At 45.0% G+C, this 25458-nt stretch overlaps 1 protein-coding gene across 1 annotated transcript in view; it reads right to left on the reverse strand.

Moving 5' to 3' along the window:
• Nucleotides 1–964: 964 nt before the first annotated feature.
• Nucleotides 965–25458, reverse strand: part of LOC144607684 (tumor necrosis factor receptor superfamily member 16-like) — a 133660-nt gene continuing 109166 nt past the window's right edge. Inside the window, exons 4-6 of the mRNA XM_078424693.1 lie at nucleotides 21227–21428; nucleotides 16745–16941; nucleotides 965–3210 (exon numbers count right to left, since the gene is read on the reverse strand). Of these exons, the coding sequence (XP_078280819.1) occupies nucleotides 2906–3210; nucleotides 16745–16941; nucleotides 21227–21428 (704 nt within the window). The 3' untranslated portion in view covers nucleotides 965–2905. The remainder of the gene's footprint in view (nucleotides 3211–16744; nucleotides 16942–21226; nucleotides 21429–25458) is intronic.

Raw genomic sequence — 25458 nt, forward strand, 5'->3', positions numbered from 1 at the left:
CAAATTGATCTGGGTGGACAAAAGGATCTGTTTCCGCGCTGTATCTCTAAACTAAACTAAAGCAAATGAAACTAAACATCCCAATGAGGTGCTAATTAAAATGAATGAAAAACGGAATGGCTTTTTCTATGCATGACCAACATCACCTTCTCTGTACAAACGTACAAACGTACAAACTCTGTACACACAGCACCCGTAGTCAGGATCGAACGCCGGTCGTAAGGCAGCAACGCTACCACTGCGCCACCGTGCCACCCGTACCCATTGCCATATAAAGGTGTATATATGTATGTTCTCTAATTGCTTTCTTAATGTTTAAGATATGTGTTTATAATTGTTTGTGTTTTAATTTACAATGGGCCTTCCAACTCCAACATTTCCAAAAAAAACTCCTGAATTCAGGAAATTGTGGCAGGGAGATGCTTGCCTCCAATGGGAATTTTCCTTATGGCATAATCCCAATCCCGAACAATCACAATAAAATGGCCTCAGAGAAGGAAGGACTGCACTGATAGAAGAAATTGATTCCTTTCCTTGTAAAGAAGGAAGATTGCACACACACGAGATGAATTAAGAAAATAACTCCCCTAAACACATGTTTTTTAGATTTAGAGATTTAGAGATACAGTGCAGAAACAGGCCCTTTGGCCCACCGGGTCCGCGCCGCCCAGCGATCCCCGCACACTATCACTATCCTACACACACTAGGGACAATTTTTACATTTACCCAGTTAATTAACCTACATACCTGTACATCTTTGGAATGTGGGAGGAAACCGAAGATCTCGGAGAAAACCCACGCAGGTCACGGGGAGAATGTACAAACTCCGTACAGACGGCGCCCGTAGTCAGGATTGAACCTGAGTCTCCGGCGCTGCATTTGCTGTAAGGCAGCAACTCTACCGCTGCGCCACCGTGCCGCCCTGTCTTATATACCATGTCGTTGATAAAAATTCCAGTAAACTAACTTTATAATACTGTTAACTTTATTAATTAGTAAAAGGCTTGACATTCAGCAATCTGAAATAAAATGATACATTTTGACAAGACTTCGAATGAAATATTTAACAACTGATGCTCTTAAATTGAGATTGTTTGCAGAAAGAGTACAGCCACGTTTAGCAGTAAATGTTGATGCGTTTTTATACATTATTTTAGTTCCTTGACAGTTGCACACATTTTCAGTGTCCAGGAACATTTCAAAAACTGTCGGCACTTAATGGTGTATCTCTCCACACGGCTGTGGTCACTAGCATCGGACACTCCCCCCATCAAAACCAAAATATAATGTCCAGCCGATAATACAGGTTGCCAACCCAGCATGCAAGAACAGAGAGGTCACTTCTCCATCAATAAAGGACACATTTCCCATGTTGGCCAGTGGAACAACAACACACAGTTCATAGCCAGTTCAAAATGACATACTCATCACAGATTCATCTCTTTACTTAAATTCATTCCTTAGATTTGGATTCCACCTGAATTGCCCAACATTTATTGCCCACCCCAATTTGCCCTGAGCAGGGTATGATACACTCAATGACTTATTAGATGACTTCAGGGGACATTTTGATATGAGACTGACACTACTTATAGGTCATCCTACAACAATGATAGACTTCCTTCCTTAAAACACATCAGCATAAAGACTGGATTCTTAACTAGGCACTGAAGTTACAATCATTGAACAATGAGTTCGATATCGACAGCTGCCTTAAACACATTTAACCATTTTTAACCAACTACAGTTTGCAAAGTCATATTTTAAACCAATACTTATTTTTTCAAGATTACGTGAAACACTGGGGAATTGGTTAAGAATAACTGGCCCAGTTATTTAAACATTTGGCCTCAGAGGGATCAATAGTGCACTGTATAAAACCAACAACTCATGAAACAACCTCAGGTCTTAATGAAAATCAATGATAGTAATTTAGCCCAATGTTGGTTTGGAATCACGGACAGTGACTAATTCTACATCAAATGCTAAACCTACTAATATTTTCAACAATCCCATTACAAATTTATATTCAGAAGTAGTAATTATTTAGAATGGTGCATCTGACTTTGGAACGGTGATAAACAAAAAATGATCCAATATATTTCATTCCTTGTACCCCTAGATGAGAGTGAAATTATTTTCTAAGAGTGAGTGGAGAAACACTTTGCCCTCTCTCGTCACGACGTGGGCACCCTCTTCAGCTGTCTTGATCACAGCCACGTAACATTAAGGAGAAGATTTAGGGGTAACAGCCATCTTCTGTGCTGGCTGAAACAGCAACAAAACCTTCCCTGTATACTTCAGTCCCTGATCTTTATTACTGATGCCCAGATTATTGTTAAATATTCCAAAGTCTTCGCCTTTCCCCCCAAATGTTCAGGGAATCCACAGTGAAAAGACACACAAACATCCTGGACTGAGAATTAGCCAGGACACCTCTGGTAGCTTTGGACTACGCTAGACTTATTTACACAAACACGAGTTTGGACACATGCGGAGGGGACTGCTAACAATGTACAAGACTGCAACCTACTTTTCTTTTTTTTGCCGAGAGTGCTGCAACACAAAGAAACAATGTCCATGCATTGACATTTACACGCATGTCCCGTTTAGCACTCGGGTTTAACTAAAACTGGCCCATTTCAAAATGTGCGCAATTTGTTTTTCCTAATGATTACAGAAAAGACAAAATCCGATTGAATTACATGATAGCGGTTCAGCTTCAGCGGCCACAGTCACTTTGTACAGGAAAGAAGGCAGGACAATACTGAGAGTTATGCATTAGTGCACGTTGGGCCGTTCGTAAGCATTGGACTGAACGCCATTTTCCTTCAGAGAATCTTTGTCAACACAGTCATTCCAAGAGGAATCTTTGCGGGTGCTTTAAGGCTGACGGGTCTGCTCTCACACGGCCGACATGGCTGTGGGCTCGTTGCTGAGGCTCTCCACGATGTCGTCTCGTTTCAGCTTGCGCAGGGCAGTGCAAAGTGCGTCCGTGGTGGCGCAGTCCTTGGCCGACCAGTCGGAGAGGAGGGCACGCACCGGGTGATCGTCCTGCTTGAACGTGTCTATGTGTTCCTCGCTGTAGCCCAGCAACCCGGCCAGGTTGCACCAGTCTGCCTCTTCCTCACAAGTGTTCAGCAGCTGCTCCACCTCCTCCTGCTTGTGGGGAGGGAGGGCGTTGTACAGGCTTGGTTCCTCCACCGTGACTGCAAACAGAGGGAAAAGACACCAGTCAATCACACTGCATCAGACATAGGAGCACAATTAGGCTGCTCAACCCATCGGGTCTGCTCTACCATTCTATCATTTAGTTTAGTTTAGAGATACAGCATGGAAACAGGCCCTTCGGCCCACCGAGACTGTGCCGACCGGCGATCCCCGCACACTAACACTATCCAACACACTAGGGACAATTTACAATTATACCAAGCCAATGAACCTACAGGGCGACACGGTGGCGCAGCGGTAGAGTTGCTGCCTTACAGAGAATGCAGCGCCGGAGACTCAGGTTCGATCCTGACTACGGGCGCCGTCTGTACGGAGTTTGTACGTTCTCCCCGTGACCTGCGTGGGTTTTCTCCGAGATCTTCGGTTTCCTCCCACACTCCAAAGACGTAAAGGTATGTAGGTTAATTGGCTGGGCAAATGTTAAAAAATAAATATAAATTGTCCCTAGTGTGTGTAGGATAGTGTTAATGTGCGGGGATCGCTGGGCGGCGCGGACCCGGTGGGCCAAAGGGCCTGTTTCCGAGCTGTATCTCTAAATCTAAATCTAAATCTAAACCTGTACATCTTTGGGGCGTGGGAGGAAATGGGAGCTCCCGGAGTAAACCCGCATGGTCACAGGGAGAATGTACAAACTCGATACAAACAGCACCCGTAGTCAGGATTGAACCCGGGTCTCTGGTGCTGTAAGGCAGCAACTCTACCGCTGTGCCAACCTGCCGCCCTGCCCATTGATCATGGCTGATCTATTTTCCCTTCCCTACCCCATTCTCTTACCTTCTCCCCATAACCTTTGTCACTCTTATTAATCAAGAACCTTTCCATCTCCGCTTTAAAAATACCTAATGACATGGCCTCCACAGATGCACCACCATCTGGCTAAAGAAATCCCCCCTCATCCCTTCAGGGCAGCACAATACGCAGCAGGTATTCACAGCGCCAGAGATCTGGGTTTGATCCTGACACCGGGTGTTGTCTGTGTGTAGAGTTAATTTAATATTGTTAATTTAACCGTTAAACATCACCTATTCCTTTTCTCCAGAGATGCTGCCTGACCCGCTGAGTTACGCCTGCACTCTGTGAAACGTCACCTATCCATGTTCTCCAGAGATGCTGCCTGACCCGCTGAGTTACGCCAGCATTTTGTGTCTGTCCCCATCAGATAGTATCTGATGTAATTCAAGGGGCAAACACACCGTGTAAACTCTTTGTCTTACCAGTACACTGTCAGGACATAGATTTGCAATGTGAGGTGGAAATGTATGCCTTAATCTGTTAATTAAGATAAACTGACCTGCATAAACAAAGAACTGCAGGTGCAGGTTAATACACAAAAGGACCCAAAGTGCTGGAGTAACTCCGCAGGTCAGGCAACATCTCTGGAGAACGTGGATAGGTGACATTTCGAGTCGAGGTGGTGCCTGACCTGCTGCGTTACTCCAGCACTTCCCGTCCTTTTGTGTATTAATCAGCATCTGGAGTTCCTTGTTTCTACACTTTGATTGCTCCACTGTGAAATCTCCTCAAGGTAACAAGGGTCTCGACCCAAAACGTCACCTCTCGATGTTCTCCAAGTAAACAGTTCTGCCGGTTTAGGGTGTGTTGTAGATTGCAGTTTGCTTCCATCACAGAGGTTAAAATAGAGGGCACAGCAGTAGAGTTGCTGCCTTACAGCGCCAGAGACCCGGGTTCGATCCTGACTACAGGTGCTTGTCTGTACGGAGTTTGTACGTTCTCCCCATGACCTGAATGGGTTTTCTCCGGGAGCTCCGGTTTCCTCCCAGACTCCGAAGATGGACAGGTTTATAGGATAATTGGCATGGTATAATTGTAAATTGTCCCGAGTAAGTGTCGGATAGTGTCAGTGTGCGGGGATCACTGACAATAGACAATAGACAATAGACAATAGGTGCAGGAGTAGGCCATTCAGCCCTTCGAGCCAGCACCGCCATTCAATGCGATCATGGCTGATCACTCTCAATCAGTACCCCGTTCCTGCCTTCTCCCCATGCCCCTCACTCCGCTATCCTTAAGAGCTCTATCCAGCTCTCTCTTGAAAGCATCCAACGAACTGGCCTCCACTGCCTTCTGAGGCAGAGAATTCCACACCTTCACCACTCTCTGACTGAAAAAGTTCTTCCTCATCTCCGTTCTAAATTGCCTACCCCTTATTCTTAAACTGTGGCCCCTTGTTCTGGACTCCCCCAACATTGGGAACATGTTTCCTGCCTCTAATGTGTCCAATCCCTTAATTATCTTATATGTTTCAATAAGACCCCCCCTCATCCTTCTAAATTCCAGTGTATACAAGCCCAATCGCTCCAGCCTTTCAACATACGACAGTCCCGCCATTCCGGGAATTAACCTAGTGAACCTACGCTGCACGCCCTCCATAGCAAGAATATCCTTCCTCAAATTTGGAGACCAAAACTGCACACAGTACTCCAGGTGCGGTCTCACCAGGGCCCGGTACAACTGTAGAAGGACCTCTTTGCTCCTATACTCAACTCCTCTTGTTACGAAGGCTAACATTCCATTGGCTTTCTTCACTGCCTGCTGTACCTGCATGCTTCCTTTCATTGACTGATGCACTAGGACACCCAGATCTCGTTGAACTCCCCCTCCTCCTAACTTGACACCATTCAGATAATAATCTGCCTTTCTATTCTTACTTCCAAAGTGAATAACCTCACACTTATCTACATTAAACTGCATCTGCCATGTATCCGCCCACTCACACAACCTGTCCAAGTCACCCTGCAGCCTTATTGCATCTTCCTCACAATTCACACTACCCCCCAGCTTAGTATCATCTGCAAATTTGCTAACTGGTCAGTGCGGACTCGATGGGCTGGTCTTGATGGGGTTCAGGCCAGTGGTTTTTCTTGGGTTAAGAGGTTGGGGTGAGAGTACTATCGTTGGTAGGAGGGTTGGGGTGAAAGTGAAGAGGGTTTGGGACCGTGTGGCGTGGGCTGAGGGAAGGGTAGCAAAGATGCTTCAAGCTTTGATTCAGATGTGAACCTCAAAGTTCATTATGGGTAGAAAGGAACTGCAGGTGCTGGTTTATACTGAAGATAGACACAAAGTGTTGGAGTAACTCAGTGGGTCAGACAGTATTAGGCAGGTTCATTATGGTGCTGGCAAAAGTAACAGTAGAGTCCGGACAATCAAGGGTAATTGAGGGACGTACTCAAGAAGACTCACAATCTATTGGAGATCTCGTTACACTGAGAATGCTCATGGAACAGTCAGCTCCCCAAACATTATCAGGGCAGCAAAGGTGACTTCCCCCAGGAAATATCCAGTCAATGTCAGAGTTGCAGGGAGCCAAAAGAGCACATGGAAATCCCATTTTCATATCTTTCCAAAAATAAATCGGTGTCAATCACATAACACTAAAAGGGTCAGAATTGTGCAATTGAATTTCTGTGCAATAGACTTCAAACGGTTCTGATACTTTAGGCACGGTGGTGCAGCAGTAGATCCTGACTACAGTTGCTGTCTGTACAGATTTTGTATATTCGCCCTGTGACTGTGTGTGATTTCTCCGGGTGCTCCATTTTCCTCCCACACTCAAAAGACGTGCAGGTTTGTAGGTTAATTGGCTTCGATAAATATTGTAAATTGTCCCTAGTGTGTAGGATAGTGCTGGTGTACAGGGATCGCTGGTCGGCGCGGACTCGATGGGCCGAAGGGCCTGTGACAACGCTGTATCTCTAAACTAAACTAAAACTAAAATGTAAACATGTTTCATTATTGAGGCTGATTACGGCATCAGTGACTCTAACTTAGGCCAATGTTTGGTCTTCTAATCTGAGGAAAGACATTCTTGCCATAGAGGGAGTACAGAGAAGGTTCACCAGATTGATTCCTGGGATGGCAGGACTTTCATATGAAGAAAGACTGGATAGACTCGGTTTGTACTCGCTGGAATTTAGAAGATTGAGGGGGGATCTTATAGAAACGTACAAAATTCTTAAGGGGTTGGAGAGGCTAGATGCAGGAAGATTGTTCCCGATGTTGGGGAAGTCCAGAACAAGGGGTCACAGTTTAAGGATAAGTCTTTTAGGACCGAGATGAGAACGTTTTTTTTCGCACAGAGAGTGGTGAATCTGTGGAATTCTCTGCCACAGAAGGTAGTTGAGGCTATATTTAAGAGGGAGTTAGATGTGGCCCTTGTGGCTAAAGGGATCAGGGGGTATGGAGAGAAGGCAGGTACGGGATACTGAGTTGGATGATCAGCCATGATCATATTGAATGGCGGTGCAGGCTCGAAGGGCCGAATGGCCTACTCCTGCACCTATTTTCTATGTTTCTATGTTTCTATTAAGTAATTTAGCAAATTGATATAAACTTCAATCTGGCATTTCATTCTTCTCCCATCACCAGATTTCCCCCTCCCTCCCCGTGACTAAAGGGCGAAGATCATCGGACACAATAAGAGGAGAATTCCAGGGAACAGTGGCACAAAGATTATGTTACTGCACTCGGACATCAGAAGGCTAGACTAATGCTGCTGAGACAAAGATTCAAATCCCACCATGACAGCTGGGGGATCTTGTGTTTCAGCCAGCACTGCCTGGCACATGTTGGCAGGTAAAGTTAGGCGACTTTCTCAGACAAGTTTTTAATGAGCAAGACTAGAAGACACACCTGTCCTTAAATGTCAACATCTTCCCCTCTACTGTCACAAGTGCAAAGATCCAGAGGTCGCAGACCAAGGTTAAGTCGAGGTGACGGTCAGGCATGAGGGTGGCACAGTTATGCAGCGGTAGAGTTGCTGCCTTCCAGTGCCTGAGACCCGGGTTCAATCCTGACTACGGGTGCTGCCTGTACAGAGTTTGTTCATTCTCCCTGTGACCATGTGGATTACCTCTGGCATCCTTCCCCTATTCCTTTTGGGGAAGGGATGAATTAGGCTTGGACAGTGTTCAATACCAGCACGTTTTGGGTCGAGACCCCTCTTTCCACCCGAAACGTCACCTATTCCTTTTCTCCAGCGATGCTGCCTGTCCCATTGAGTTATGCCAGGTCTTCGATTTAAACCAGCATCTGCAGTTCCTTCCTACGCAGGTTCTGTCAAGTAGTTGAATTAAGCCATCTGTTTCCAGTGGATGGTCACGTACTGGTGTTGATTGCCGAAGCATTTAATTGTACAGCAAAAGGACATTTACTAGGCAGCATTTAATTTTTCCAGCCAACTGTTGAGATCAGAACTGCAATTAGGGGCAGTTTTACAGAAATAAAGCGGGCAGCAATTATTTAATAATTACAATGTGAGTGGCGCATCGTGCTCAGTTGTATCTCTTGATGTCATACAGAAGGCCAGAAAGCCTTGTAAAAGAACATCAAGAATTAAATATCACATTTAGGAAAGAACTGCAGGTGCTGGTTTACACCGAAGATAGACACAAAATGCTGGAGTATCTCAGCTGGTCAGGTAGCTGGTCTATTCTGGAGAAATGGAATAAGTGACATTTCGGGTCGAGACCCTTCTTCAGACTCATCATACTCAATATCATGTATGTTGATTAAATGAAAGCAAATGTGATTCTGCTGATATTGAGCGTTGTCCAAGCCTAATTCATCTATTCCACAAAAGGGATAGGTTTAAAGATACCATCGGCACAAGGAACTACAGATGCTGATTTGCAAAGGCACAAAGTGCTGGGGTAACTCAGCAGGTCAGGCAGCTTCATTGGAGAAACTGGATTGGCGATGTTTCAGATCGGGACCCTTGTTTAGACTGATTGTGGTAGGGGGCAGATAGCTGGAAGAGAGGTGAGGGCAGGAAAAGGACTGGCAAGTGATAGGTGGATGCTTGGTCTAGTTCTCCCTGCTCTTTACAACCTCACCTGGAGGTTATACTTGGGCTTGAATCCCAAGGTAATGTCATTCGTCGTTGCTATATAAAATGAGGAAAGAATATAGCTCATAAGTTTGGAATACTATCCCAATTCAACTGTTAATTTAAATATCTATTGGAAAAATATTCGAGCGACACTGTAATTCTGGCCTATTTCTGCGCTGTATCTCTGAAGTCTAAAGTCTAAAGTGCAAATTATGAAACCAGACAGGGACGGGGGAGAAGAGAGATCTGAGTACACATGCAAGTAGGGCACGAAGAAGACAGGGAGGAAAAGGAGGGACGAGTGGGGGCATTATTTGTAGGTAAGTTACTTGCAAATGAGAGAATTCAATGTTCATACCGTTGGGTCGTGAGCTACCCAAGCAGAATATGAGGTGCTGTTCTCCAGTATGCATGTGACCTCACTATGGTAATGGAGGAGGCCCAGGACAGAAAGATCAGTACGGGAGTGGGAAGGGAAGTTAAAATGGTTGGCAACCAGGAGATCCTGCAGATCTTGGGAGGTCGTTTTTCTGTGCTTGAATACAAACTCTATGAAGCTCTAACCTTATATTTGATAAATTTGCAACAATTTTCTTGGCCAGAAATCTAAGTGAAGTTTACAACCTATAGTGTAAATTAATTACAGACAGGAAAAGCTCGGAAGCGGTTGGTGACATTAAACCTCCATTTCCAGAAGCAGTAGCTCGAGGTTGCACACCCTTGGTTTCCTGGTGCACCTTGTTTGATCCATAGGCATGATAGTCCAATCTTCCTTTTAGTTTTAGAGATGCAGTTCGGAAACAGGCCCTTCGGCCCACTGAGCCCACGCCGACCAGCAATCATCCATACACTAGTTCTATCCTACACACTAGGAACAATTTTACAGAAGCCAATTAACCTACAAACTTGCAAGTCTTTGGAATGTGGGAGGAAACTAGAGCACCAAGAGAAAACCCACACAGACACAGGGAGAATGCACAGACTCTGAATAGACAGCACCCATAGTCAGAATCGAACCGGGATCTGTGGGGATGTAAGGCAGCAACTCTACTGCTGCACCACCATACTGCCACACTCGGTCAGAATTACGTCTTCACACTTGATTACATTTGAAAATGATGATTGTTAATGATGTCGATTAATTGGAGCATGTATAGTGATTTGAGAATTCTGAAATGTGCTGGTATTTTCAACATAAATCAATACAAATTTAGATTTGCAAATCCAAAGACAAAATGCTCTAGCACCTTTGAGAGAAGGCAGAAATGGAAAATGTACAGCAGATCCCAGATGACACGAATGAAAATTAAAATGGTATTAACAAATTGAATCATTATTATGCTACATGCCAAGATTTCTTTGAAATGGAGGAATCAACATTATGGCACTGTTTAAATGATCTTACAATGTCTGCATTTCCCTCCCACCACTCCAGTATATAGAACCATTTATAATTTGACAGTGTTTGCTTTCTCTGTGACCACATTCAGCCTTGTTGCCCAGGACCTTCTACCACTCATTGCTTTCCATGAACAATGGCAAGCTGAAGCTAAATCCCAAAACATAACGCCACATCCAACTTCATCCTGTGATGATGTAGGGTTTGAACCAGAATTGGGTGTATTGGTGTCAAAACATTAGTGAATTGTTTACAATCTAGTTGGGGGTTTTCCTGTGTTGGTTTGCCCTAAAGCTCCTTTCCACATTGGATATCATCGACCAGACAAGCCTCAGCTTAAGGCTCTAAACTGGGCGAGGACTGATTTCAGCAGCATAAGAGAGGATCAGATTAATGTGAATTGGAAGCAGATGCTTTCGCATAAAGCAACATCTGGCAAGTGTGAGTCTTTTAAAAGGCAGTTAGGGAAAGTTTAGGGTCAGCATGTGCCTGTGAAGATGAAGGGCAAAGATGGGAAGATTCTGAAAATGTTGGATGACAAAGGATATTGAAGGTTTGATCAGAAAAAAAGGGAAACATACGGTAGATATAAGTAGGAGACAATAGACAATAGACAATAGACAATAGGTGCAGGAGGAGGCCATTTGGCCCTTCGAGCCAGCACCGCCATTCACTGTGATCATGGCTGATCATCCACAATCAGTACCCCGTCCCTGCCTTCTCCCCATATCCCTTGAATCCGCTGTCTTTAAGAGCTCTATCTAACTCTCTCTTGAAAGCATCCAGAGAATCGGCCTCCGCTGCCTTCTCAGGCAGCGAATTCCACAGATTCACAACTCTCTGGGCGAAAAATGTTTTCCTCATCTCCAGTCTAAATGGCCTCTTAAACTGTGGCCCTGGGTTCTGGACTCCCCCAACATCGGGAACATGTTTTCTGTCTCTAGCGTGTCCAATCCCTTAATAATCTTATACGTTTCAATAAGATCCCCTCTCATCCTTCTAAATTCCAGTGTATACAAGCCCAGTCGCTCCAGTCTTTCAACATACGACAATCCCGCCATTCCGGGAATTAACCTAGTGAACCTACGCTGCACTCCCTCAATAGCAAGAATGTCCTTCCTCAAATTTGGAGACCAAAACTGCGCATAATACTCCAGGTGTGGTCTCACAACTGCAGAAGGACCTCTTTGCTCCTATACTCAACTCCTCTTGTTATGAAGGCCAACATGCCATCAGCTTTCTTCACTGCCTGCTGTACCTGATGTTCCAGGAGAAAACTTAATAAAGAAATTAAGAGGGCATGACATTTCCTTGGCAAGTAAGATTAAGGAGAATCACAACATATTCTGTACGTATGTGTGAGAAGGAACAGCAGATGTTGGTTTACACTGAAGATAGACACAAAATGCTGGAGTAACTCAGCGGGTCAGGCAGTATCTTTGGAGAAAAGGAATAGGTGACGTTTTGGGTCGAAACTTCGAAGAAGGGTTTTGACCTGAAGCGTCACCTATTCCTTTTCTCCAGAGATGCTGCCTGACCAGCTGAGTTACTTCAGCTTTTTGTGTCTACATTCTGTAAGTATATCAGGATGAAGAGGGTAGCCTGGGGGAAAAATGGGTCCTCTGAGGAATGAAAGAGGTAAATCTATGTGTGAAGCCAAGGGTCGTGGAGGAGCACCCAAATGAATACTTCTCATCTGTATTCACCAAGGAGAAGGACGTGGTAGATTGGGGGGTTCGGGGGGGGGGGGGGGTACTTTGATAGTTGGCAATGAGTATTAAGAAGGTGGAGGCGTTTTATATCATGGAATCCATAAGGCTCGTGACATCCCAAGGATTAAGTCAATGGCAGGATAAAAATGGAAGGCAAGGAAGGAGAAAGCTTGGGCTCTGATGGAGAGTTTTGCATCTTCGTTAGCCAGAGGCAAGGTACCAGAAGACTGGAGGACAATTAATATTGTTCATTGTTTAAGAAGGCCAGTCGGGATAAGCCAGATTAACTGTTGCCCATTGAGCCTAACAACGGTGGTGAGGAAAATATCTAAAAATATTCCAGTGTTTATGTACATTTGGAAAGGCAGGTTCTGATCAGGGATAGTTAGCAGAGAAAATCCAGTCCAACTAATGGAGTTTTTTAAAGAGGTAATGAAGAAGATTAATGAAGGAAAAGCAGCAGACGTTATCTACATAGACTTTATTAAGGCATTTGGCAAGATCCTGTATGATAGGTCTTAAAAGTTAAGACCCATGGGATCCATTAAGAGCTGACTAATTAAATCAAACCTTGATTTGGTTGAAAGGAAGAAATGCAGACGGAGGTTTACAAAAAAAAAAAGACACAAGGTGTTGGAGTAACTCAGCGGGTCAGGCAACATATCTATAGAACGTCGATAGGTGATGTTTCAGCCTGGGTCCCTTCTTCATCTTGATTGTAGTAGGTGGAAAGAAAGCTAGAAGATGTTCCAGGTAATAGGAGACAGAGAGTAATTGTGAAAGGATGTTTTTCTGATTGGAAGTCTGTGATAGGGATCGGCTTGGGGAGCAAGATTTATTTACATAGAGAGTGGTTGATATCTGGAACTCACTATCAGAAGGGGTACTCAAATCAATTTTAATCGCTATGTTTAAGAAACATGTGGATATGCACTTGAACAGCCAGGTCATAAAAGCACAGTCAGACTAGTTGGAGAACCGGGAAAGAGGGAGGGAAGGCAAAGGTTACTTGAAGAAGTCTGACTGTCCTCATTTACATTTTCCCTCTGTTTGCTTCGTTGTTACCTTCTCCTTGCTAACAATGATCTATTCTACTTTTTCTTTAATCTCCATCCCCTTTTCACAGGGTGTTTTCACACCTTACACTTCCTTATCTCTGTGTCTCCCTCACCCCTAACTCAAACTGAAGAACGTTACTTAAGGATAGCGGAGTCAGGGGGTATGGGGAGAAGGCAGGAAAGGGGTACTGATTGAGAATGATCAGCCATGATCACATTGAATGGCGGTGCTGGCTCGAAGGGCCGAATGGCCTCCTCCTGCACCTATTGTCTATTGTCTATTGGGTCACGACCCGAAACGTCACCCATTCCTTCTCTCCAGAGATGCTGCCTGTCCCGCTGAGTTACTCCAGCTTTTTGTGTCTATCTACAGTTTAAACCAGCATCTGCAGTTACTTCTTAGGTCATAGAAGGATAGAAACATAGAAACATAGAAAATAGGTGCAGTTGGAGGCCATTTGGCCCTTCAAGCCAGCACTGCCATTCATTGTGATCATGGCTGATCACCCACAATCAGTAACCCATGCCTGCCTTCGCCCTATATCCCTCGATTCCACCAGCCCCTAGAGCTCTATCTAACTCTCTTTTAAATTCATCCAGTGAATTGGCCTCCACTGCCCTCTGTGGTAGAGAATTCCACAAATTCACAACTCCCTGACTTTATCTAATGATACAAATCACAGAGACGTGACGGTACAGAAATAAGTCATTTAGCCTGATCGGACCTCTCTGTAAGAATAATACAGTTATAATCTCCTGCCTTAACCCCGGGCCTCTGCAATACTCTTTCTTTATACAATCTGCAATACTCTTTATGCAATATGCAATACCATAGCTAAAATCAAACCATTCCTCCAATTTGACGACATTGAAAAAATCATCCACGCATTCATTTCCTCCCGCCTAGACTACTGCAACTCCCTATACACTGGGATCAGCCAATCATCCCTGTCCCGCCTGCAATTGGTCCAAAACGCCGCAGCGAGACTCCTGACGGGTACCCGTGAAAGGGACCACATCATCCCGATTCTGGCCTCTCTCCACTGGCTCCCAGTACGGTACAGAATCAACTTCAAGCTCCCCCAATTCACATACAAAGCCCTAAACAGGCTTGCCCCCCCATATCAAAAATCTTCTAACCCACCACTCTATCTCCAGGTCCCTCAGGTCGGCCGACTTGGGGCTACTCACTATCCCGCGGTCTAGGCTTAAGCTCAGGGGTGACCGTGCTTTTGCGGTTGCAGCTCCTAGGCTGTGGAACAGCATCCCTCTCCCCATCAGAACTGCCCCCTCCATCGACTCCTTTAAGTCCAGGCTCAAAACCTATTTCTACTCCCTAGCGTTTGAGGCCCTCTGAGGGGGCGCTGTGAATTGTTTATGTATGTGCTGTTATGTTTGTATGCCATTGTATGTTCGTTCTTAGTACCTGAACTGATGTACAGCACTTTGGTCAATGTGGGCTGTTTTTAAATGTGCTATACAAATAAAATTGACTTGACTTGACTTGACTTTAAAGTCTAGGTTTCGGTTTATTATTGTCACATGTACTGAGGGTACAGTGAAAGCTTTGGTTTGCAAGCTATCCAAACAAATCAGATAGCACTATACATAAATACAAAAACGTTAAACTCAAGTACAATGGGTAGAGCAAAGGGGAAGATACAGAGCGCAGAATATACTTCTCTAATCTTGTTGAAAACCAAGACTGAATCTGCCTCCACCACCCTGTCAGAAATGCATTCCAGATGCTAACCAATCATTGCATGAAATAAAGTTTTTTTTCCGCATGTCACCTTTAGTTCTTTTACCGATCAATTGAATTCTGCCTCATCTGGATCCCGACCCTTTCTTCCTACCTACACTGTCTAGACCCCACATTTACACATTTCTTACACATCTGTTCTCAAACATTTCAATAAGAAGGAATTGAGTCACAGCTTTTCCTGCCATTCTCTGGGGTCCCTCATCACTCTGACCTTCTGCCCAAAACTCAAACACCTTTATATCCTTCCTAAACAAGCTGTGAGCGGAATTAGACAGGTTAAAGGTTCACCATAATTCTCTCACATTTACACTCTCTGTCTCAATCGTTGAATCCCGGGACACTGGAATTTTCTTTTCAACTTTCTTAGCCTGACTTTTCAAAGAATTATTCAGACCTCTGTTCCCAGCCTGATTCAGAATTGTGCCCTTTATGTTATTTTGCCTTTCTTGTTCTCTACTAAAATGTGTCAAGATAAACACTAAAACGTTTTCACCAAACATGACAGATATAATGGAGACACAAGTGGCTGCAGATGTTGGAATCTGGGGCAGGATTAAGCAATGTGAGGAACTCGGAAGGTCAGGCAGCATCTATGGAGGCTAAGGAATGGTCGATGTTTCGGGCTGAGAACCTGCATCATTGATCCGAAACATTGATTGTCCCTTTACCTCCACACATGCTGCCTGACCCGTTCACTTCCTCCAGCACCTTAATTTTTGACGACATTTAATAATGACTATGATCATATTCCCATATTTAAGGTGAATGTCAATATAATTTGCACCTTTGAGAAATTTGTCAACTATCCATGAAGAATACTCCAAAATGTTAATACAAGAGGGCAGCACGGTGGCACAGCAGTAGAGATGCCGCCTTACAGTGCCAGAGACCTGGGTTTGATCCTGACCTCGGGTGCTGTCTGTACGGAGTTTGGACATACTCCCCGTGACCACGTTGGTTTTCCCCGGGTGCTCTCGTTTCTTCCCTCACTCCAAAGACGCACAGGTTTGTAGTTTAATTGGCTTCGGTAAAAGATTATAATTTGTCCCTCGCGTGTAGGATAGTGTGTGGGGATTGCTGGTCGATGTGGACTCCATGGGCCATAGGGCCTGTTTCCACACTGTATCCCTAAACTAAACTCAAGAGATCTCTCCACTTTGTCACAGAACCTATACTGTTGATCTGGAAGTTTGTATGGCCAAGTAGTTAATGCTTTCCTATCTGTTCTTTCCCATAACATAAAACATGAATATGTGCCTTAAAAGTACGAGTACTTTTAGTACAAGAGTACAAAAGTACAAGAGCTCCGGCAGCGGCAGCGTCTTCGCCCGCCCCGGATCGCGGGGCTCGGGTCGGCCCGCTGCGGACCTTTCACCGTCCGGCGCGGCCTGGAACATGCCAACTTCAACAGCCTGACCGCGGGAGAAGACGGCAGGGGAAGAGAGAAGACATTCTGGCCTTCCATCACAGTGAGGAGGAGACTGGAGGAGACTCACTGTGATGGATGTTTCTTTTGTTTGCTTTGTGTTGGTTTGTGATTGTGTGTGTAATTGCTTATTTTCATTGCTCTTATTGTTGGAAATCTCGTCCAAAAGACTTGGTTTTTTGGATGACAATAAAGGTAATTCTGATTCTGATTCTGATATAGCTGAGAGAGGTGACCTCCCTCCAAATTTATGATGATGGAAGTGTCACTAAAATCAAGTTCGTTGATTCAGTTCTGAACCTACCTTGGCTTTGCTGCTGCTGTTGTTGCTGCTGCTGCTGCTGTTGCTGCTGCTGCTGCTGTTTCTGCTGCTGCTCATGTAGACTCTGGGTGTCAACTGAGATCCCGCTGTCACTGTGCAGCTTCTCCCCCTCTGGTGATTGTGTCTCGTTTACAGCTCTGTTATTGGCACCCTGCTTGTTTTGCTTACAGCTGTTCCATCTGCAAAAAAAATATTCACAGGAGTCAAGATACAGAAAAAACATTTAGTTCTGTTTAGTGCAGTTTAGTTTCTCATCACTTGAACCGAGGTACGGTGACAAGCTTTGGTCGAGTGCTGCCCAGTTAGCGGAAAGACAATACATGACAATACATGACCCGGCAGGGGAGCCACCGAGAACAAGGAGGGACACGGCGGTGGGAGGGGGAGCAGGCCCTCGAGAACAAAGAGGGACTATCAGGGCCGGATTAAGCTAGTGGGGGGCCCGTAGCATATGTTATGAAGCGGCCTTAAATACGGGACAAGGTGACGTCACGTGACCGCACCCAACTAGCGGCCACGTGCTCCCGCTCCACCAATGGCGGCCGCCTGGGCCGGGAGATGGGTTGCTACGCAACCTCCGTTAGGCGGCGCCCAGGCCTACACTGTCTGGAGGTAGATACAAAATGCTGGAGTAACTCAGCGGGTCAGGCAGCATCCCGGGAGAGAAGGCATGGGTGACGTTTGGGGTCGACAGAAGAGGCGAGCTTCAGGACCGAAGAAGAGGCTGGCGTCTGGCGAGATTTTGCAGGGAGATAAGAGAACCGTGTTGGCCTTTCAATGGGAGGAAGTGACGAGGCAGGGACTGGTCGTGAGGTGTCTTGCAGGAGGTGCCACGAGATAGACATCAAATGGCAACAGATCTGATGAGCCGGTTAATAAAATCTCAAGAGCTGCTACCTGCTGTGACAATTCGCCAGGTGTTCGCTCCTGCAGGGACTGGCACTCGGGAGATTTAAGGGGCGTCCGTCTCTCATCACTGTCCCTCTGAGTGTGTGTGGGGGGGTTAAGGTCTGTGTCTCAGGGTTGGCGGTTGGGCGGTAACGCGCCGGCTGCCCATTGGACAGCGAAGCCCCGCCGCCAACACATTCTAACCGCGGTTGGTGGGGACACATTCTAACCGTGGCGATTGGGGACACATTCTAACCGCGGTTGGTGGGGACACATTCTAACCGCGGTTGGTGGGGACACATTCTAACTGCGGCGTTGGCGACACATTCTAACCGTGGCGGTTGGGGACACATTCTAACCGCGGTTGGTGGGGACACATTCTAACCGTGGCGATTGGGGACACATTCTAACTGCGGCGTTGGCGACACATTCTAACCGTGGTGGTTGGGGACACATTCTAACCGCGGTTGGTGGAGACACATTCTAACTGCGGTTGGTGGGGACACATTCTAGCCGCGGCGTTGGCGACACAATCTAACCGTGGCGGTTGGGGATCAGTGCGCGCAGCACAGCGTCCCTCAGCGGGATGCCGATTTCAAAAGCATTTAGCGCAGTGCCCGTAGCAAATGCTACTTTTGCTCCTATGTTAATCCAGCCCTGGGGACTCTTGACTATCTAATGAGTTATTTTGTAACTTTGTCAGCACCAGACTCTTTGCACACTTTGTGTCCTGTACGCAAAAAATAATCATTCACTCTACCAAGGTACATGTGGCAATAATGTATCATTGAATCATTGGATGGAATTGAATGATTACAATCGAGTCATCCGCAGTGAACTGTTCAATGATAAAGGGAATAATATTTAGTGCGAGATAAAGTCCAGCAAGGTCCAATTAGACGCCATCCCAGGGTCTCCAATGAGGTGGATAGTAGCTCAGGACAGGCAAGTACGTCAGCTCAAGCTCACTGTCCAAAGGGAAAGAACAGGAGCGGAAAAAATGATGGAGGGAGGAATGCAAGGGGAAGTGCATTCCTTTAAGCAGCTCCAAAGATACAGCAGCAAAATAATTCTGGGGTACGTACAGTATAGAAGAACCTGAAAATAAGTTTAACAGCAAATTTTCAAGAGAATCGTTACACATTGCTATTCCAATAGTTGCAAACCAATGATGGCATAAATAGGGTAGATAGTCAGAACCTTTCTCCCGGGGGGGGGAAATGTCCAACAATAGAAAGCGTAGCTATACGGTGGCCGCTGGAAAGTGTAATGGAGATGGCCGAGGCAAGTTTTTTTACACAGTGAGTGGTGGGGGCCTGGAACGCATTGCGGATAGGTGGACAATGGCATATATGGGATGAAGACAAAACGATATAAGAGACACAAGAAGGTATTTATTTCACAAATGTTGGAGTAACTCAGCAGGTCAGGCAGCATCTCAGGAGAGAAGGAATGGGTGACGTTTCGGGTCGAGACCCTTCTTCAGAGACACAAGATGTGAAACTAGTGAAAGGGGATGAGGGAAGCAGAGGCAGGGTGGTGGAAGAAATGTCCGCTTTGTTTACTTGTACGATTACCTTTGCGGTACAGGAGAGGGGTGAGTGGCAGAGGATTGTAGAGATGATGGAGTGGGACACTGAGACGACTCCAATGAGAAACGAGATCAGCATGCACAGTGTGAGGACATCATCCTATCCCTCTGGTGCAACACGTATCAGCAGTGGATTATCAACAGGGATGTCCAAAAATCATTTAAATCTATTTCCACAACTTTAGATACTCCATAAGTAAACTAGACTGGCACCTGGATTGGAAACATAGAAACATAGAAAATAGGTGCAGGAGTAGGCCATTCGGCCCTTCGAGCCTGCACCGCCATTCAATATGATCATGGCTGATCATCCAACTCAGTATCCCGTTCCTGCCTTCTCTCCATACCCACTGATCCCTTTAGCCACAAGGGCCACATCTAACTCTCTCTTAAATATAGCCAATGAACTGGCCTCAACTACCTTGTGTGGCAGAGAATTCCACAGACTCACCACTCTCTGTGTGAAGAAATGTTTTCTCACCTCGGTCCTAAAAGACCCCCCTTATCCTTAAGCTGTGACCCCTGGTTCTGGACTTCCCCAACATCGGGAACAATCTTCCCGCATCTAACCCCTTAAGAATTTTATATGTTTCAATAAGATCCCCCCTCAGTCTTCTAAATTCCAGCGAGTATAAGCCTAGTCTATCCAGTCTTTCTTCATATGAAAGTCCTGCCATCCCAGGAATCAATCTGGTGAACCTTCTCTGTACTCCCTCTAAGGCTAGAATGTCTTTCCTCAGGTTAGGATTAAGCAGGTTGTCTTATGAAGAAGTGTTGAACTGGCAGGGCTTATATTTGATAGAGTTTAAAATGTGAGATCTTGCTTATTCCATTCAGTTTAGTTTATTGTCACTTGTATTGAGGTACAGTGAAAAGCTTTTGTTGCGAACTAACCAGTCAGCGGAAAGACAATGACAATACAATCGAGCCATTTACAGTGCATGCTCTCAACCTGCATCACTCTTAAACTGGTCAAATACCTCAGAAGGCTGTGAAGGCCAAGTCAATGGATATTTTGAAGGCAGAGATAGATTCTTGATAAGGGAATAATGTTTGGAGCAAGGTAAAGCCAGTAAACTCCGATCGGAGAATGGACCGATCTGGGAGGAGCTTAAGAAGAACATACTTAATGTAAGAAATGTTGCTGTAGGAGTAGAGATTTAGGAGTGTGGAGCGATTGTAATATGTGATTGTAGATCTGCTTCTGTGGCTGGCACGCAAATAGTCCCCTGGGTTGGACGCCATCTTGGAAGCATAAGAGGTCTTGACAGGGAAGAACGTTTTCTCTTGTGAGAAAATCTAAAACTAAATATAACTATTTAAAATCATCTATTTCCAGTGAAGGTCAAGCAAGATATTTTCTCTGAGATGGTCACGAAACTTTGAGAGAAACTCCATTAACAAGTGGTGAGAACAGAGGGTTTGAACACCTCTAAGGTGGACTTAGCTGGATCTTTGATCAGTAAAGGGGTGAAAGATCTCAGCAAACAGATGGCAATGTGGTCTTGAGGTAACAGTCAAACCAACCATGATTTTATTGTCAGTAGAGCTTAAAGATCCAGGTTGTCTCCTGTTGCCTCAAATTCATATATTTGTGGAAGGTAAAATACAACATGTCTAAAGTCTTTGTGTGTTAAGTAACTGCAGATGCTGGTTTACACCAAAGATAGACACAAAAATCTGGGGTATCTCAGTGGGTCAGGCAGCATCTCTGGAGAAAAGGAATAGGTGATGTTTCAGGTCGAGACCGGATCCAGTCTGATAAGGATCTTGACCCAAAATGTCACCTATTCCTTTTCTCCAGAGATGCTGCCTGAACCACTGCTTTACTCCAGTTTTTGTGCCTATCTTGAGTCCAAAGTCCTTGATGTTGTCATGCTACATATGTCAGTTGTTACAACATTCATTGCAAGTTAATGGCTTAGCATCATGTCATGGCAAGCAAAACCACATGGTTTAAAAAAGACGATGAGTGTCAAACCTACCGTTTAAAAGCCACGTACGCCACAAGTCCAACCACAACTGCGGCCAAGATTGAACAGTAGACAGGGATGATGTTGTCGGTGTTGCCCTGCCCAATAAACTGTGGTGAGCTTGGGACAGCCGTGGTAGTCATTATCTCTGTGGTCGTGACGACTTTCGAAGGGATCACTGAGCTAACGGCAGTAGGTCTTGGGCGATAAAGTGCTGAAGAAAGAAAAATGAAGTCCCATTAATTCTCCAGTATTACAACAACTTTCTTTATGTTACTGCAATTTGTGTAATCATCTCCCCTTGAAAGAAGAACCAGAAAGCTTTTCATTTATAACTGACAAACCAAACTGTGTTAAACTTTGCCGCACAACGCTCTCAATCTTCATCACTCTGACACTAGTCAAATACCTCAGAAGGCTGTGGAGCCCAAGTCAATGGGAATGTTTAAGGCAGAGATAGATAGATTCTTGATTAGTACGGATGTCGGAGGTTATATGGAGAAGGCAGAATGGGTTTAGGAGTGAGAGATCGATCAACCATGATTGAATATCGGTGTAGACATGATTGGCCAAATGGCGTATTTCTACTCTTATCACTTATGAACTTATGAAAATTGGAGCTAATCAAACAATTCAATCATTACATTAAACATTAGGGAAATGTTCCCTTTTTACTTAAATTGTATAAAGTGTCAGAAGGCAGTGGAGGCCAATTCTCTGAATGCATTCAAGAGAGAGCTAGATTGAGCTCTTAAGGATAGCGGAGTCAGGGGGTAAGGGGAGAAGGCAGGAACGGGGTACTAATTGAGAATGATCAGCCATGATCACATTGAATGGCGGTGCTGGCTTGAAGGGCTGAATGGCCTCCTCCTGCACCTATTGTCTATTGTCTATTGTCTATTGTCTATTGTAATATCATATTAGAAACCATAGGAAGTGATAAAATATAAAGTGATGCATGTGAATAATGTAGCTGTACAATCCTAAAAATATGAAATGGTTTAAGTGTTAATGTTTTTGATATCAGAACACCTTTTCATAATTCATACTTATCTGTGGTGAGCAGCCAACCAACAGCATGCCATAGTCATGCGCAAACATGAAAGGGGGCCTTTCACATGCACAATTGTGACCAAAATCAAGAGATGGCTTTATTCATAGTGAATATTTAGAAATTGGATTGAACTTGTATTTGCTGTGCTGAAACATCATGGCGATGCAGAGGTGTGACAACGCACACCTCTAGATTCAGGGACAGTTTCCTCCCAGCTGTTATCAGGCAACTGAACCATCCTTCCAACAACGAGAGAGTGGTCCTGAGCTACTATCTACCTTATTGAAGACCCTCAGACTTTTTTTAATCGGACTTTACTGGACTTTATCTTGCACAAAATGTTATCCCTTTATCATGCATCTGTACACTGTGGACAGCTTGATTGTAATCATGTGCAGTCTTTCTGCTGACTGGTTAGCATGCAACTAAAAGCTTTTCACTGTACTTCGGTACACGTGACAATAAACTAAGCTAATAACTAGCATGACACCAAGCGTCCCGAGACACTGCCTGTGCAATAGCATCGGTGGGAACTCCACTCACAAAGGATCGGTTAAGGAGTGGCCTGTGTCGTTCATCACAGCCGCCAGCACTTTGCTGCACAGAGTGCCAGCTCTCAAAGGTCCACTCGCCATGGCTGCCTGTCAGTGACACACCCTTGTGTTGTCATGGAGAGCGGAAAGCCGGTATGTGCTTTGAGGGGGGGCATTAAGGTCCTGATATAGAACTGTCCACTAATGATTTTACTTCTTTTTGAAAAGAGTGGCACAATGGCGCAGTGGTAGAGTTGCTGCCTTGCAGCACTAAAGAACTGACTTCGAACGTGTCCATGAGTGCTGTCTGTACGGAGTTTGTACCCTCGCCCTGTGACCTCGTGGGTTTTCTTCGGGTGCTCCGGTTTCCTCCCACATTCCAAAGATGTACAGGTTTGTAGATTAATTGGCCACTGTAAATTGTAAATTGTCCCTAGTGTGTAGGATTGTGCTAGTGTATGTAATAATAATAATAATAATATTCATTTATTGTCATTGCAACGAGTACAACGAAATTAAAAAATAGCCAATCCTGACGGTGCGTACAAACATATATGCAATAAATGCAAAAACAAATAAATACATAAATACAATTAAATACAATTATATTAAGTACAAGATTTTTTAACGGTGTTGCCTAGTGCAAAGGTAGTGTTCAGTTCAGTTCTCGTATGGCCCTGGGGTAAAAACTGTTCTTAAGTGGGGATCGCTGGTCGACGAGGACTGGGTGCGCTGAAGGGCCTGTTTCCACGCTGCATCTCTAAAGTCAAAAAGTCTAAAGTCGAAATGATCTTTGGGTTTTGATTCCACTTAGACTGCAAGTTGTTAGATTTTTTAGATTTAGATTTAGAGATACAGCGCAGAAACAGGCCCTTCGGCCCACCGGGTCCGCGCCGCCCAGCGATCCCCAACACTAACACTATCCTACACCCACTAGGGACAATTTTTACATTTGCCCAGCCAATTAACCTACATACCTATACGTCTTTGGAGTGTGGGAGGAAACCGAAGATCTCAGAGAAAACCCACGCAGGTCACGGGGAGAACGTACAAACTCCGTACAGACGGCACCCGTAGTCAGGATCGAACCTGAGTCTCCGGCGCTGCATTCGCTGTAAGGCAGCAACTCTACCACTGCGCCACCGCGCAGAGCCAAGTGGAAAAATAATATTGAGCTATTACAGTTCAGGATATGTGAGTCTACAACACTCATCGAACCATGATCTGAAAATCTTGCTGCAATTCACTGAATGTGGCTGGAAGTGAGAAGAGGGTGGGCTGGGGAATCCTCTGAGGCAGTGATTATCCTTTAGGGGTTTAGGCGCATGTTGTGGAATGTACTGCATTCACTTATTATGATGTAGGCGGCGACGATAGTGTTAATGTGCAGGGATCGCTGGTCGGCGAAGGTGGACCAAATGCCTGTTTCCACGCTGTATCACTAAACTAAACTAAACTAGACATGTGTATATCCTTGTCGACAATGCAATGCATCTTGTAGAAGATGCAAAGATCTCTGTGAAAGCCACTGCAATCGCTTCCCTTGCTTTCTGAATAACTTGGGATAGATCACACCAGGCCCTGGAGATTTATCTACCTCAATGCTCTTTGAAAGCCTCAACACCTCTTCCTTCGTGATCTCAAACTGCTCTTGCGTATTAGTATTCCCCACACTGATCTCACTGTCCTCCACGTCCTTCTCCTTGGTGAATACAGATATTAAGTACTCATTTAGTACCTGGTCTACATTCTCTGACCACGCACAAATTAGAAACATAGAAACATAGAAAATAGGTGCAGGAGTAGGCCATTCGGCCCTTCAAGCCTGCACCGCCATTCAATATGATCATAGCTGATCATCCAGCTCAGTAACCTGTACCTGCCTTCTCTCCATACCCCTTGATCCTTTTAGCCACAAGGGCCACATCTAACTCCCTCTTAAATATAGCCGATGAACTGGCCTCAACTACCTTCTGTGGCAGAGAATTCCACAGACTCACCACTCTCTGTGTGAAGAAATGTTTTCTCATCTCGGTCCTAAAAGACTTCCCCCTTATCCTTAAACTGTGGCCCCTGGTTCTGGACTTCCCCAACATCGGGAACAATCTTCCCGCATCTAGCCTCTACAACCCCTTAAGAATTTTATATGTTTCAGTAAGATCCCCCCTCAGTCTTCTAAATTCCAGGAGTATAAGCCTAGTCTATCCAGTCTTTCTTCATATGAAAGTCCTGCCATCCCAGGGATCAATCTGGTAAACCTTCTCTGTACTCCCTCGAAGGCAAGAACGTCTTTCCTCAGGTTAGGAGACCAAAACTGCACACAATACTCCAGGTACGGTCTCACCAAGGCCCTGTACAACTGCAACAGAACCTCCCTGCTCCTAAACTCAAATCCTCTTGCTATGAATGCCAACATACCAGATCACACCAGGCCCTGGAGATTTATCCACCTCAATGCTCTTTGAAAGCCTCAACACCTCTTACTCCGTGATCTCAAACTGCTCTTGCTTATTAGTATTCCCCACACTGATCTCACTGTCCTCCACGTCCTTCTCCTTGGTGAATACAGATACTAAGTACTCATTTAGTACCTGGTCTACATCCTCTGATCACGCACAAATGCTCTCCTTTATCTTGAGCGGTCCTACCTACTACTT

Source organism: Rhinoraja longicauda, chromosome 29 (genome assembly GCF_053455715.1).
Source record: "Rhinoraja longicauda isolate Sanriku21f chromosome 29, sRhiLon1.1, whole genome shotgun sequence".
Taxonomy (NCBI): Eukaryota; Metazoa; Chordata; class Chondrichthyes; order Rajiformes; family Arhynchobatidae; genus Rhinoraja; species Rhinoraja longicauda.